Below are 13,762 nucleotides of genomic sequence, written 5' to 3'. Positions count from 1 at the left end.
ATTTTTAAAATATTTGTCAGTGTGGCAGAAGCTGTCCTAAAGTAGATAAAGTGGATCGTCTCGTGCCTGGTATGAACTTCGTGTTTTGCGTCTCCGTCTGTTTCAGTTAGATGCTGGCGTGCCAGAAAAAATAAGCCTCATTTCCAGAGACGAGAAGAGCGTACTTGTGGTGACTTACAGTGACTTAAAGCGCTGCTTCGAAAACACTTTCCAGGAACTGATTGCAGCTGCGAATGGGCAGTTGTAGTATTGGCTGAAGAAGCACGCAGGACACGGCTGAGGACCTTACCCGATAGCAAATTGCACTCCAGCTGAACTGGTCTCATCCTCTCCTTCCACATTTGGGAAACCCGACAGGAGATGAGCAGGCTGCTTGCACTTCAGTCAGGTACACTGCTACCCGAGAGGAAGAATGTCCCACTTAGCCTAGAGCTGTGGCTGCCACGGGGGCCGGATCTGTGAAGAATACTTTGGATCAAGGAGCGCCATCAGGTGAATGGCGTTCCGGCTGTTGTGTTTTTCCCCTTGTGTATGCACTAATTTTAATTTTTTAAAGACTTTTTTCTGATCTTGGAACTTTTGCCACATTGTATACTTACTCACTAAGGGAAACTGTTTGCCAGGACATTTTTGGGAAACAACGATGGGCAGCATTTTTGTCACTGAGGGTTGCGGCATCGGCTCTTTGGGGGATGGGTTGCCCTGACCGACGTAATGGACCAGGTAAATGGTTTCACAGAAGCACGGTGTGGTGTATAATCCTTGTAAGAGTATTGGGTGCAAGCTCTGTCTGCCACCGCTGTTAGTTCAAGTGGAGATTTTGGGGTTTTTGTTTTGTTTTGTTTTTAAGAACAGACAAAAGAGAGGTCAGTGGATTGTGGGATACGAACTCCCCTATTAGTAGACTTAAATCCTTTATGACTAAGGATTGGATACACAGGAACTTACACACAGGAGCACACAGAGCTCTGGGCTCCAGGTTCATCCAGAGTCTTTTCTTAAAAAGGTGTTTCCCTGCTCGTCAGACATACTTAACATTTATGCAACTTTTTTTTTTTTTTTAATGGGAAAAAAGGTAAATTGCGTTAGAGGCCTGAAGTTCAGGAGTATATTGCTTTAGATTATTTCCAGTTTGCTTTTTTTGTATAAAGTTCTGTTCTTGGAACCACAGCTTTATTATGGTACTTTACACTGGATATAGACACAGAGACGCTGTTCGGAAGGTGAACGAAACACAGCAGTGGTCTGGCATCGAGAGCTTTCTGAAGTTTTACAGCCTGAATCTGGAGGGATAACAATCTGCTGTGCCTTTGCAGTCACTGCTTAGCCCAAAGTAATAGTACTTTTGATAATAACTTCACTATGTGGGATATTCCTGAATAAGTCAATCTCAAAAGTTTGGAATTTTCCTCCTCTTAACTTTCTTAATATTCGGACGTGCAGTTGTTGCCAAACTTGGGTATTCGTGGAATTTCTAGTTAATGACACACCTACTCTTTGATACTGAAGACTGCCAAATACATAGGAGTTTTCTTTCACAAAAACACAGTAATGAAGACTCTGTCTCCTTTCCCAGCACTGAATGTTTTACTAGCACTGGGTGCTCACCATGCAACTATGAAGAAAACGTGGAAACTCAGAAGGTCAGGAAAGACTTCCAAGCGCTTGCAACTGATGTTACGGTCTTCAATTTTAATAATTGCTCATATTTGTAGTTTTCAGAGAAGTTTTTAATATTTCTCTGTCCACTTTTTATAAGCTTTAAAATGATTTTCTCTGCCTTGAGATTTGCATCAAGAAAAAAACACCTCTCTTCACCTGAAAGCTTTGAAGACTACAGACATGCTTTACACATTTTAACAAGTGTGTCTGAGTCCACGTTTGGTAGCATCAGTTGTTGAGGTCAAAAGAAAATCAATTATTGCATTTGATCTGGATGGATTTTACGAGAACATAATGTTCACTGTTCAAAGGATGATTAACATTTGCCACCATAATGTTCTTTTTTTATGTAAAAGGAACAAGAACTTGGAGACATTAACATGCAAAAGTCTTTTATCATTAGCTCATGTATTTGAGGAAGAGCAGCTGTCTTTTTATATGTTTTTTGACAAATCATATTGTGATTCTTTTGTACAAAAAAGAACTACTTGTATTCTAGAAGAAATATGAAATGCTTAATTTATAAGCGGGCTGGAGATTTTTTCCAATATTGTTTTCTTTGAAAATGAAAGGGGATCATCTATTTTAGTTTTGGGGTCTGGGAACTTTTTGAAAATTTAATTTGTGGACCAATGTTTTGTGAAAGCTAATAAGGAAGGGCAGGGGTAAAATAGGGCTTGAATTTCTCATCCTGTATCGACCAGCAAACTTCCCTCTGCAAGGCAGGTTCAAATCACAAACCCAAGAATGTTTGCATCCTAAGTGCTAGTTTGCTTCAGCCCCTAGTAACCTCAGGACTTGGCTTGAATATAAAGGTGGACAGCTGATCTGTTTTCATGAGTAAATATTGTCGGCCAGAAAACAGTTGGTGTCAGGTAATACATCTTTTTTTTAAGCTTTGTTTTATATTTATTTTTCATTTAGTTTTTATTGGGAATGGTTTCCAGTAGAACTCTTATTAGTTCTGCTTAGGTGTTTTTTGGGGGAGCCCTCTTTTCCATAGTGTAATTCCACTTAAGAGGTTGTCTAAAAGGTAGTCTTTTTAATTCATAGGAAGATTGTAATATCTGAGAGTAGTCAAATTAAGGATACAAACTTCCCACACCTTCCTGTTATGACAGATCAAAGCACAGAAAGGACAACCCTTGAAATCATGTAACGTTGGTCATTTCAATTTTTTGTACCTATTTTAAATTCTGTTAGTGTATTTACTTCATTGTAAATATTTTTGAGGGTACCTTTGTATTTTGCTTTTGACCTTGGTTCTGTGGTTTGGATGTCAACAACTTCCCTAAAAGCACCAGTATGTTAAGTTCTAATGTCATGACCCCAATATGGGTTATTCACCTTTAATCCTGTTTTCAGTCTCTATGTGTACAGCAATATTTTTAATAAAGAATTACAGAGAAGTTTGTCCTTTTGGGGGGTACCAGTTCATTTCACAAGGTTAAGTTTGTCTTATGTCCAGGATTTAAAAGGCCGAACATTTCCTGTGTGTTTGGAGGAATCGGTGGTGGCAGGTTTATTCATTAGTTTACCGGATATCTGCTAAATGCCTACTTGGATCTATTTTGGGTACTGAGAATGCAGATACCTGTACTTGTTATTTATGAAGTACATAGTTCTACCCAAACATTTCTATATAACACATGGCTTACAGTGTAGTTTAGGAAGAAGATATGGCTAGCCTCTGATTCAGTACTTGGGTAATTTACTGTACAGGTGAAGAGTACCCTTCCCGCCAAGTCCTCCGGAAACATTATTCAGACTATGAGGTAGGTTCGTTTTTGGTTTGTTTTTTTTTCTTTTTTTAAATATTTTTTTTTAATGTTTGTTTATTTTTGAGAGCGAGACAGACAGACAAGAGTGCTAGCGGGAGAGGGGCAGAGAGAGAGGGAGACGCAGAATCTGAAACAGGCTCCAGGCCTGGCCTGAGCACAGAGCCTGACCCCGGGCTCAAACTCAGGAATAGCATAGTGAGAGCGCGACCTGAGCCGAAGCTGGACGCTTAACCCACTGAGCCACCCAGGCACCCCGAAGGTAGATTTTTTTTAATGGCAGAAACATTCATACTTGTTGAATCTGAGTACTTAGTGTTTATTGTGGTTATTTCCTGTACTGTATTGAAGTGAAAAGTTGAAAAACAGAATAGAAAGTGATAAGGGACTGGAGACCTAATTGAGGGGTACTTAAAGAGGAAGGAGGGTTTATTTTTAGCTGCAGGAACTAGTGAGTTGCTTTTAGAAATTCGGAGAAGAGCGAGAATAAGTGTAGAAGGGTCTTGAAAAAGAAAAAAAAAAAAACCCAGTGGATCCGGTGGCAAATCAAAATGACCACTGTAGGTTCATGGGGAAGAAGGGAGACTAGTCTGCCTCGGATGGAGGATGTTTTGGGGGGATCTTTCTTTTAGATTTAGATTTCTTGAGGGAAAACACGAAACACATTAAAATATTGTGTAAGCTAGGCCAGTGTTACATCTGTTCAATGGGGATAAAATGGCTCTGTTGTTTTCACGGCCTGTGCTCTGAATGGTCAAAAACAGGTGTTTCCCCTTTCCTTCTACCTTTCGCACGTGCACAGTTCGGGCTATGTCTGTAAAATGTCCTTCTGTATGAGTTTGGGGCAAGAGGGGCAGTGAAGAAAGACCTTTAAAACTCACGTCCTTAAAATTTGTTAAAAACAGTATGCATGGTGGTTAAGAAACCGGCTTGCCAGAACAAGATTCTGACATCCCACTCAGTGCAATGAATGCATTGGATTCGCTCATTCATGAAATATTTACCAAATGCCTGTTCTGTGACAGGCACTGCCCTAGAGGAATCAACAGAACAACTCTAACCATGACAGACAGATCTTTCGGTTCCTACAGAGCTTCCATTCTAGCAGGAAGAAGACAGAGTACGCGTAGAACGTTAAGAGGTAACAATGGCTATGGAAAGAGTAGAGTAGAGTCAAGGACGTGGGTAGGGTTGCCAGATTTAGCGCACAAAAATACAGAACACGGAGCTGGATTTGAATTTCAGGTAAACCACGGGTCGCTTCTTTTTTAGCGTTAAGGGGGTCTCAAGTATTACATGGGACATGCTTGTCTTAAAAAGTTACTTGTGTGAAATTCAAATTTAATTGGTTATCCTGTGCGTGTTTAATCTTGCAGCTCTCGACGTGGGGAATGTGGTGGTGCTAGAATTTCAGATCGGATGATCTGGGTAGTAGGTCTTATGGAGAAGGTGGTATTTGAGCAAGGAGCCAGCCAGGTGGATATGGGAAGGAGAAGAATTCCAGGTCAGAGAATGTGCCAGGCATATCTGAGGAATGGCAAGGAGGCCAGTGTGACTAGAGTAAGGGTAAGGGCCAATGGGACTAGGTGGGAAGTGAAATCAGGTAATGGGGAAGGGGGTGGTGCTTTGTAGAGCATCGTAAGACCATGTTGGTGCTTACATGGAAAAGAGAAGAAAGGTTGTGAGGAGAATAACCTGGTACAATTAAAAAGGATCACTTTGGTTACTAGTTAGGAAGCTCTCGTGATCTTTCAAGTGAAAGATGATGGGGGTTTGGACTCGGGTGGCAGAGGTGGCACGAAGTGACTGGATTCTGAATATATTTAACTTCATTTATTATTCTTTTTTAAAATGTTTATTTTTTCGGAGAAAGAGTGCAAGCGGGGCAGGGACGGTGGCGGGGAGGGGCTGTGCGACGCAGAATCCGAAGCGGGCTCCAGGCTCTGAGCTGTCAGCACAGAGCCCACACGGGGCTCGAACTCACGGACCGCGAGATCATGACCCGAGCCGAAGTCGGACGCTCAACCGACTGAGCCACCCAGGCGTCCCTTTTTTTATTCTTTAAGTTTATTTATTTATTTTTAGAGAGCGGGTCAGCAGGGGAGAAGCAGAGAGGAGGAGACAGAGAATCCCAAGCAGGCTCCATCCTGTCAGCACAGAGCTGAACACGGGGCTCCATGTCACAAATTGAAATCAACACCTGAGCCGAAATCAAGAGTGGGACGCTTAACCGACTGAGCCACCCACGTGCCTGATTCTGAATGTGTTTTAAAGACTGAGCCAAAAGGATGTCCCAGTTATTGGATATGGAGTGAAAAAAGAAGTCAGAGTCACTGTTCTGATTTTGACCCTCTGCTGGGCAGGACGGAGGATTCTATTAAATTGGAAGAGAGCGTTCTAGAAAAGGGTGTGTTTGGAGGGTGGGCAAGAAGGACACAGGAGCGAGGAAAGACAATTGGGAGTTTGGTCTGACCTGTTCAGTTTAAGATGTTTACTACGCATTTGTTGTGGCTGCTGGCTGTTTTTAATGAGTGACTCCAGACTTAATGGCCTAACACAACAACCGTTTTGTTGTTCTCAGGAATTCTGTGGGTTAGGAGTTTGGACAGGGCACAGCTGGGATGGCTTATCTCTATTCCATTGTGTTTGGGGCCTCTGCTGGGAAAATTTCAGTGGTTGGGGGCTGAAATCATTCCGATCTGGCACCCAGACTGAATGACTTAAAGGCTGGGCTCAGCCGGCGACTGTCCGTGGAAGCACCTACACGTGGGCCCACCATGTGGCTCAGGCTTCTCCAGTCACGGCCACTGGGTCTCTAGCGGGAGCTTTTGGAGAATGAGTGTACCAGGAGCCTCGGGTGGAAAGGGCATGATCTTTTCTGACTTGGCCTCGGGGCCATGCAGTGTCACTTCTGCCACATTCTGTTGATTGCAAGTGAGTCACAAAGGCTTGTCTGATTCTAGGGGAGAAGAATTCGATGGGGAAGTGGCAAGAGCATGTTGCCAAAGGTCATGTGGGATGGGAGATTGTGGTCGCCACTATTTTTGGAAAATACGGTCTGCCGCAGCCTAAGAGATGCTCAATTTAATACTGGCATACAAGTGAGTTTGGAGTCTGGGGGAGAGATCTGCTTTGCACGTGTAGTTTGCAAGTCATTATACAGATGTCATTTAAAGCCCTGAACTTGGTTGAGATCATGAAGGGAGTTAGCATAACCGGAGAGGAGAAGAGGTCCAAGGACAGAGCCCTGGGGGAGTTGGAACAGTCAGTGCTCAAAGGTCAGAGAAGAGAGAAGAGAAGTTAAGAGGGATGGAAATGACCAGTGAAATAGGAAGAAAAATGTTTGATGTCCTGGAATCAAAGTAAAAAAGGTATTTTCAAGAATAAGGGTCAAATTGATGAGTCAACAAAGATTGAGACCGAAAATTGGCTGTTGCATTTAGCAATTTGCAGGTCACTCGTCACTGGCAACCTTATCAAAAGCGGTTTCAGTGAGTGACACTGAAAGCCAGGTTTGAGTGGGTTTCAGAGTACTTGAGGGGGTGAACTCGGAAATGGAGACTAACTACATCAAGGAATTTTGCTGTAAAGAATAAAGAAATGGGGCGGTGGCTGAAGAGGCAAGTGGGGATGAAAGGTTTTGTTTGTTGGTTTTTGTAACATGGGAGGGGTAAGAGCATGTTTGTGTGATCTGATGGGAGAGGGACACATTGATGGGGGGTGAGGGAGCGGTGAATTGCTGGAGTTGTGTCCTTGAGTACAGGGAGGAATCAGGCGTGCCGGGACAGGTTTTGGATGGACCCTCCAGAAAGGAAGGCAGAGCATGTGGTTACAGGTGCAGGCCAGTGGTAGATGTGATGGTGAGATTTTGAAGTGCTCTTTGGATTACTTCATTCAGTCTCCCCATCGATGTGGGCATAACTAATAGTACCAATCACATTGGATTGCTTTGGAAATTGAGTTTTATTCCTCAAAGCACTTAGACTAGCTGCTGGCACGTGATGTGGATATATTTTCGTCTGAGAGGAAGCCCATACTCTCTTAAATTGGTCATCTGTGAAAACTGTGGCATTAAATGTTTTTTCCTTTTAATAATCTTGTATCGAAGAATAGTACACACATACAAGCTTGCAGATAAGTTCATAGTTCCATGAAGTATCACAAAGTGAACACACCTGTGTACCACACCCAGCTCAAGGAATAGGGTATTTGTGGCCTCTGGTTGTTTTGGTTTTGTGTTTTTCTCCCTTAAAATATCCTTCGTTGAGAAAATAGAAGGTTAGTCATCCCTGCGTTGGAACCCAGGATATTTTTGTAAAATTTCCTGGCCTGTGAAACCCAGAAGTCTGGTAGTATGTTTAACACTGACGAGTCCGATAAACCTTACTGGGAGATCCTTCTGCTGGAGAAAAGGGGAAAAAAACAATTCCCAAATGTCCTGTAAGTTTCAACAGAGTCATGAGAAAATTTCTGAACCAATTCCTCGAGCATTCTTCGAATCATGTGCTTAAATGAGTGACTTTACTCTTATGTTATGAAAACCGATACTGTTTCTAAAGGATTTCTGATTCACGAAGATAAAACGCCGTGTGCCCTCTTCGGTTAACCACAAATTTACCAGGGGGAGTCGTTTTTTCTTTTTCTTGCCTTTGTCCCCAAAAAAGTAGACCTGTTTTCCCACATATGTCTCCAATCTAGTTTCTGCGTGATGTTTTCAGGAAGGTGACGGTATGACCACTTACGAGGACAATTTGTTGGTCACTTACTCCATGTCTGTCGGTGATGATTGTGTCGACGACGTAATTCACAGAAAACAGTATGTGGCTAGTGTACTTTTCTTAGGGAAGCTCTCGTGTCTCAGGCTTCTGCCTAATTATTCTGTATGGTTTCCTGCTTACGACCTCTAATATACACACAGACGCGCGCGCACACACATCCTGTAATTATGGTAATCGTTTCTTAGCTGAAAATTAGTGTTGGGGAAAACCCGCCTCTTCTTTCATTGAGGGTACCTCCATCTGCAGCCAGTGCTTGTACTCGGTCTGTACATTTCACTTCTAATTGTATTCATTTTAGTGTTTTGTTTTCTGGGCGATGTGCCTGGTTTGTGGTTTTGATTTACTGTTTACAGCACCCTGATGGTTTAGAGCAGCATCTTGTGGTACTGAGAGAGGACTCTGCCCCTCTCTTCAGAGGGCTTGCTGGATTTTCCTTGTGCTGTGTTTCACTGCTGGTATTTAAGGAGATGCCCCAGGACACCGGCCCTCCACCCCCAAGGAAAAACCTGTGACCCCCCCCCCCTTTTTTTCCTCACGTATAAGCAAGTTGGAGAAAACAGGTAGATGTTTTCAGAAGTTAATTTTATTATATGAAGATAGCATACAAAATACATTCATGGTGACTAGAGATGTAGGACCAAATTAAGTCTTACTTATATCTGCAGCATATATTCTTGTTTGTATAAAAGTAACTTTAAAATTCCAGTTTCCTTAAATAGTCACGCACAACACACACACACGTATATACACATACAGTTACTACCACTGTCAGTCCAAGTTGCGCTCCTTTTGCAATGAAAAGGGACTGGCAAGTATCTGTTCGTGTTTGACATTCTTTACGGGCTGGGAAACCAGGCACAGCTAGAAGACCTACATAACATTTTTTTCAGGGTTTGGACAAATTTGTTTCACGAGCTAAAACCAAGGTCTGAGCATCGCTTCTTAGACTTAACTAGATACAGACTTCCATATGGTTTCAGTCCCGTTCCACCCACACTGTTACACATACATGCTCTCACAAATCCTGAAAGGACTGTGCCAAGTATGTTTGTCATAAATGCCAAATGGTTCTAATAATACCATGGGTTAAGGAGTGTTTCAGTTTTTAGTGTTTAACATTCAGTGCTGGTTAAAGAACCAGTCTGTGGCAAGCACGTGGCAACTGGGTGGACTGACTGCAAGCTTCCGTTTTCCTTTCTGTGTTAACACTCTAGATGGAACCGTCTTGACCAATGGACTCACGTGGGCTCTAAACCTGAGTCTTTGAAGCAGCTGAATTAACATAAATTCTGAGGATTTTTTTTCTTTTGGAAAGATGGTATCACTGAGGTCTTAGAACAATTAAGAATTAATTAGGTTATCAAAATCAAGATATTGTACGTATAGTTAAGGTTTTTGTTTTCACTCATTGCTGGATCCTTATCGGATATGAAAAATGGGCAAAGCTGATTGAGGTCTTCTTTTCTTTTCCCTGTTGAACCTCCTTCTGGTTACCTCATTGATATTATCACCGACTGTCACAGGTGGTTTTTGTGCACATGAAGACGAGGAAGAACAAAGCTTTTCCCCTCTTCTGGCCCTGGCCTGATTTTGTCTGGACTGGGGTCCTGGTGGAGAGGCCTGCCTCACTTCTCTGCTGGCCAGACGCTTCTCCAGCAGAACCCCCACCGGAGCACCTGCTTCCTTCCTTTTGGGGTGTGCTGACTGTCCCGTCTCTTTAGACTAAGAACCTTGACACAGGAATGTGACACACAGGGAAGGAAGTAAAGATTCTCCTATTATATTTCAGGTTCTAGAGTTAAGTTACTTGCCTAAAGGGAAGCACACTCTTCTCTACCAGAAGCAGCAATTCACTGTTAACCTGTCCAGCTTTGACTGGCTTTAGAAGGTACATACGTCCTAAATACACAGCATCAGAGCCTGCTGAGAGTTCCAGGGTCTTTAAACCCTGAAGAGTAGGCACCCTTTTGTACCCTGTCTCCCTATTTCCATCATTCTCAGACCCAAGGCAAGGGCCAAAGCAGATGAAGAGAGGCTTTTCTCCTATTGATGGCTCAATAACTAATATCCTGAGTCCCAATTCTAAAAGTATCTTGCATAAATTACATATCACCTTTTTTCTCCAGGAGCATAAAGTGCTTAATAAACATTGGTTAATACTCTTCCACATCTTTCCAGTAGACCAGCATGAGATTGTAGAATCCCCATTAAAAAGGAAACATGATTGGCTTCCTCTCCTCTGGGCCCCAACTGTTCCCGCGAGTTGGTTTGGGTGGTAAAGAGATGGGGTTTTTACTGTGCTCATCCTGCTTTCGCTCCACCTATCCTGGTTTTGGTACAGAGGAAACCCTCCGCAGGACTCTTTGTTTTCATCCTCCTCAGCTTCCGTTTATAACTAACTGGACAAAACAGGTTAGTGTAAAAAAAAAAAAAAAAAAAGTGTCTTGATTATATATTAATACTCAAAATAGAATCTGACAACATTTTTTAAAATGTGGCTTAAAGCCCCACAGGTAACCCTAACAGACCAAACCTGTTCCAGTGAGCTTACTCTGAGCAATCTGCTAAGTGCAAGGCCATGGTGCCCGTGGAGCCAGCCGAGCTCAGGGTGAGTTTTCAGCGTATATTGCCAGAGGGGCCTGCAGTCCGGGCTCAGATCTGAGCACCACGCTCCGTGCTAGAAATTTTAAAATGTGCCATATGTGGGAATGGGCATAGATCCAGTCCCATAGCTAACGTTTTAAAATTTGTAGTTGCCAAAAAGAAAAAAATTGCTTGTCCTTTACTTGCCTGCTGGAATCCAGAAAATGTCCCCTCGTGTCTCTGTCCTGTCTGCTCCCCAAGGTGGGCTCTCAGTGTGGACCGGGTTTGGTCCGGGTCCGGAAGCCATTGCAGTGTCATGGGGGACAGCCCTCACCTACTCCCTTCCCATGCAGGACGGCGCCAGTTCTCCCCAGTGCTTTTGTCCTCCTTGCTCGCTTCTTCCTTTCTCCCTTCTCCTCCTCCTTCCCCGGAAGTTGCATCTGCTAGAGGACCCCAGAGACACTGCGCGGGCCGGCTTACGGCTCGTTGCCTCCCGGTTCCAGGGTGCTGGTGGCTGGCCCCATGGAGTCCATGCTGCCTCGCATGATCGGTGCATCTCCTGAATCATTGAACGCCCTGCGGTCTCGGGGGCAGGAGCAGGTAAGTCATTGGGCTTGGAAATAAGGGTCTCTCTAACACACTGAATTAACGTGAGGATTTACCAGTGGTGTTCTTTACTTATCACTATTACTCTATCTGGGGTTACATTCTTGTTAGTCAAAAAGAAAAAGAAGCACTTATTAAAAAAAAATCACAAAAGGCAGCTTGCTCCTGTGGAAAGGTAAAGGTGTACACGTATGTATGTGTCCTACTGGCAAAAGCTAGTTTTCAGGGGGTATAAATACTCGCGTGGTTCTAGAAATAAGGCTACGTGTCGAACTTTTAGACAGGCGGGGTGGAATATAGGACCACCGAGTTGTAGTCTGGGGGAGGAGAACAGGACGAAATCTTCTTCTCCAGCTCTGAGTTGTCGTATGTGAACCTGCGCCTGCCTTTGCTGGTGTGCCCACACCTGGGATGGCAGACAGTAGGCCGCATGAGGTCGGAGAGCCCCGACTCCTTACTTTTACTGGTTACTCTCAAGCTAAAGAAAGGAAAGAAAAGAAAACACATGCACAAAATTGATTTCTTGGAAACAAACGCTGATGTCCGTCCGCTCTCTCCCGTCGGGTCATTTGCTCACGGCTGTTCTACAGCTGACGGTTATCGAGCCCCATCCCCACCTCCGGGCAGATGCCCTCTGTCCTAAAGCTGCACGCTGCCCCTCTACTCCCAGCTCGGTGGCACCCGGCAGAATGACGTCTTCCACTGGCCGGGGGGCGGCAGACTGTGTGACCAGATACCGCACATCCGTCATCTCAGGTGGAAAATGCCTCCAGGACACTCATGGCCCTCCCCTGTCCTTAGACCAGTTAGCTACCATCGTGGGCTGAAAAATGCTCCCGCCTCCAGAATCCCTGGAACCTGTGACTGGCACTCGAGATGGCAGAAGACTGAATATTCTCTTCCGGGGTGAGAGAGGTGGTGGAGCTGAGGATCTGCGGAAGAGGAACTTAGCCTGCATTATCCAGGCGGACCCTGAGCCCCACCACATGTGTCCTTGTAAGAGAGGGTGATGGAGATGCACAGCCACACGCAGAAGGCGGGGGGGGGGGGGGGGGGGTGGAGCAGAGACACGTGGCCACGAGCCACGGAATGCCCAGAGACACCAGGAGCTGGAAAAAGTGAGGCATGGATGATCCCTCGGCCTTCCAGAGGGATCGTGGCTCTGCCAGTACCTTGATTTGGGGCTTCTGGCCTCCAGAACTACAAGAGAGTACGTTTCCCTCGCTTTAAGCCACCAAGTTTGTGATCGCGTGTTACAACAGCATCAAGAAATGAATAGAGCTTCATACAAAAAGGTTAGTGCGGTTGTCTCCCCATCATGTTTGTGTTCTAGAAAACTTTTAAGTTACGGGACTCTATGTCACTAGCAAGGCTCAAAGGAGAAACTTGCTTCTGGTTCTGTATTTTGCATCCAGCATAAGATAGATAAACAAGAAAGAAAAGCTTGTCTTGTCCATTCATGTTTGTTTGTTGAGAGAGAATATGCAAGTAAGCCTGCAGGGGAGAGAGGGTGGGGGCAGCGAGAGCAGCAGGGGCTCATCGAAGCAGGACTCGAGTTCACCCGAAGCGGGACACAAACTTACGAACCGTAAGATCATGACCTGAGCCAAAGTCCGATGCTTACCCCACTGAGCCACCCGGGAGCCCTCACGTTTGTTTCTTAATAGCTGGGATGAGAACGAGGAAACCTGACGCGCCACCACAGTTAGGTTGGTTCTGGACGAACACGTCCAGCATTTTCTTTTTAAAAATTTTTTTATTTTGAGAGAGACAGAGAGACAGAAGCCCAAGCAGGCTCCGTGCTGTCCGTTTCAGGGTTTGAACTCACAAACCACGAGATCATGCCCTGAGCCGAAACCCAGAGTTGGATGCTGAAGCGACTGAGCCACCCAGGCTCCCCAACATGCATTATCTATATTTTTAATCTCTGGAGGGTGCAATCGTTTTCCTTCACAAAGATCTAGGTAAGTGTTCCAAAGTAGGAAACAAAAGGTTGTGGTATCCTGCTTCCTTTCCTCCTGTGTATACTTATTCTTTGTGAGGGTCCCCTAATCTGTTACCCTCTGAGGGGACTCCACTCTGGGATCATCATTGTGCTTATGTTAACAGGAAACTATGCAGATGTTTGCCTGGCCATGTTCCTACCCTTTGGATTTATATCACTCAGAGAGGCATTTGGAGCGATCTTTTGACTTAGATCAAGATCAGCAAACTACAACCTGTGGGCTGGTCACCTGCATGCTTTGTTTTGTTTTTAAGCAGCTTTATTGAGATACAGTTCACTGTTTGAAGTGTCCAGCTGAGGGGCACCTGGGTTGCTCAGTCGGTTACGCGTCTAACTTCATCTCAGGTCAA

At 44.4% G+C, this 13,762-nt stretch overlaps 2 protein-coding genes across 10 annotated transcripts in view; one reads left to right on the top strand and one right to left on the bottom strand.

Moving 5' to 3' along the window:
* Positions 1-3,071, top strand: part of PAN3 (poly(A) specific ribonuclease subunit PAN3) — a 132,582-nt gene extending 129,511 nt beyond the window's left edge. For all 8 annotated transcript variants that reach the window (XM_078444072.2, XM_078444056.2, XM_078444037.2 and 5 more), the window contains one exon: positions 107-3,071. In XM_078444072.2, the coding sequence (XP_078300198.1) occupies positions 107-247 (141 nt within the window). In that variant the 3' untranslated portion in view covers positions 248-3,071. The remainder of the gene's footprint in view (positions 1-106) is intronic.
* A 5,712-nt stretch (positions 3,072-8,783) lies between these two features.
* The window catches only part of FLT1 (fms related receptor tyrosine kinase 1), a 176,479-nt gene continuing 171,500 nt past the window's right edge, over positions 8,784-13,762 (bottom strand). For both annotated transcript variants that reach the window (XM_078443807.2, XM_060637463.3), the window contains exon 31: positions 8,784-11,885. In XM_078443807.2, the coding sequence (XP_078299933.2) occupies positions 11,684-11,885 (202 nt within the window). In that variant the 3' untranslated portion in view covers positions 8,784-11,683. The remainder of the gene's footprint in view (positions 11,886-13,762) is intronic.

The sequence above is a fragment of the Panthera onca genome, chromosome A1, assembly GCF_046562875.1.
Source record: "Panthera onca isolate mPanOnc1 chromosome A1, mPanOnc1 haplotype 2, whole genome shotgun sequence".
Taxonomy (NCBI): domain Eukaryota; kingdom Metazoa; phylum Chordata; class Mammalia; order Carnivora; family Felidae; genus Panthera; species Panthera onca.
This window is presented reverse-complemented; position numbering and strand designations above follow the sequence as displayed.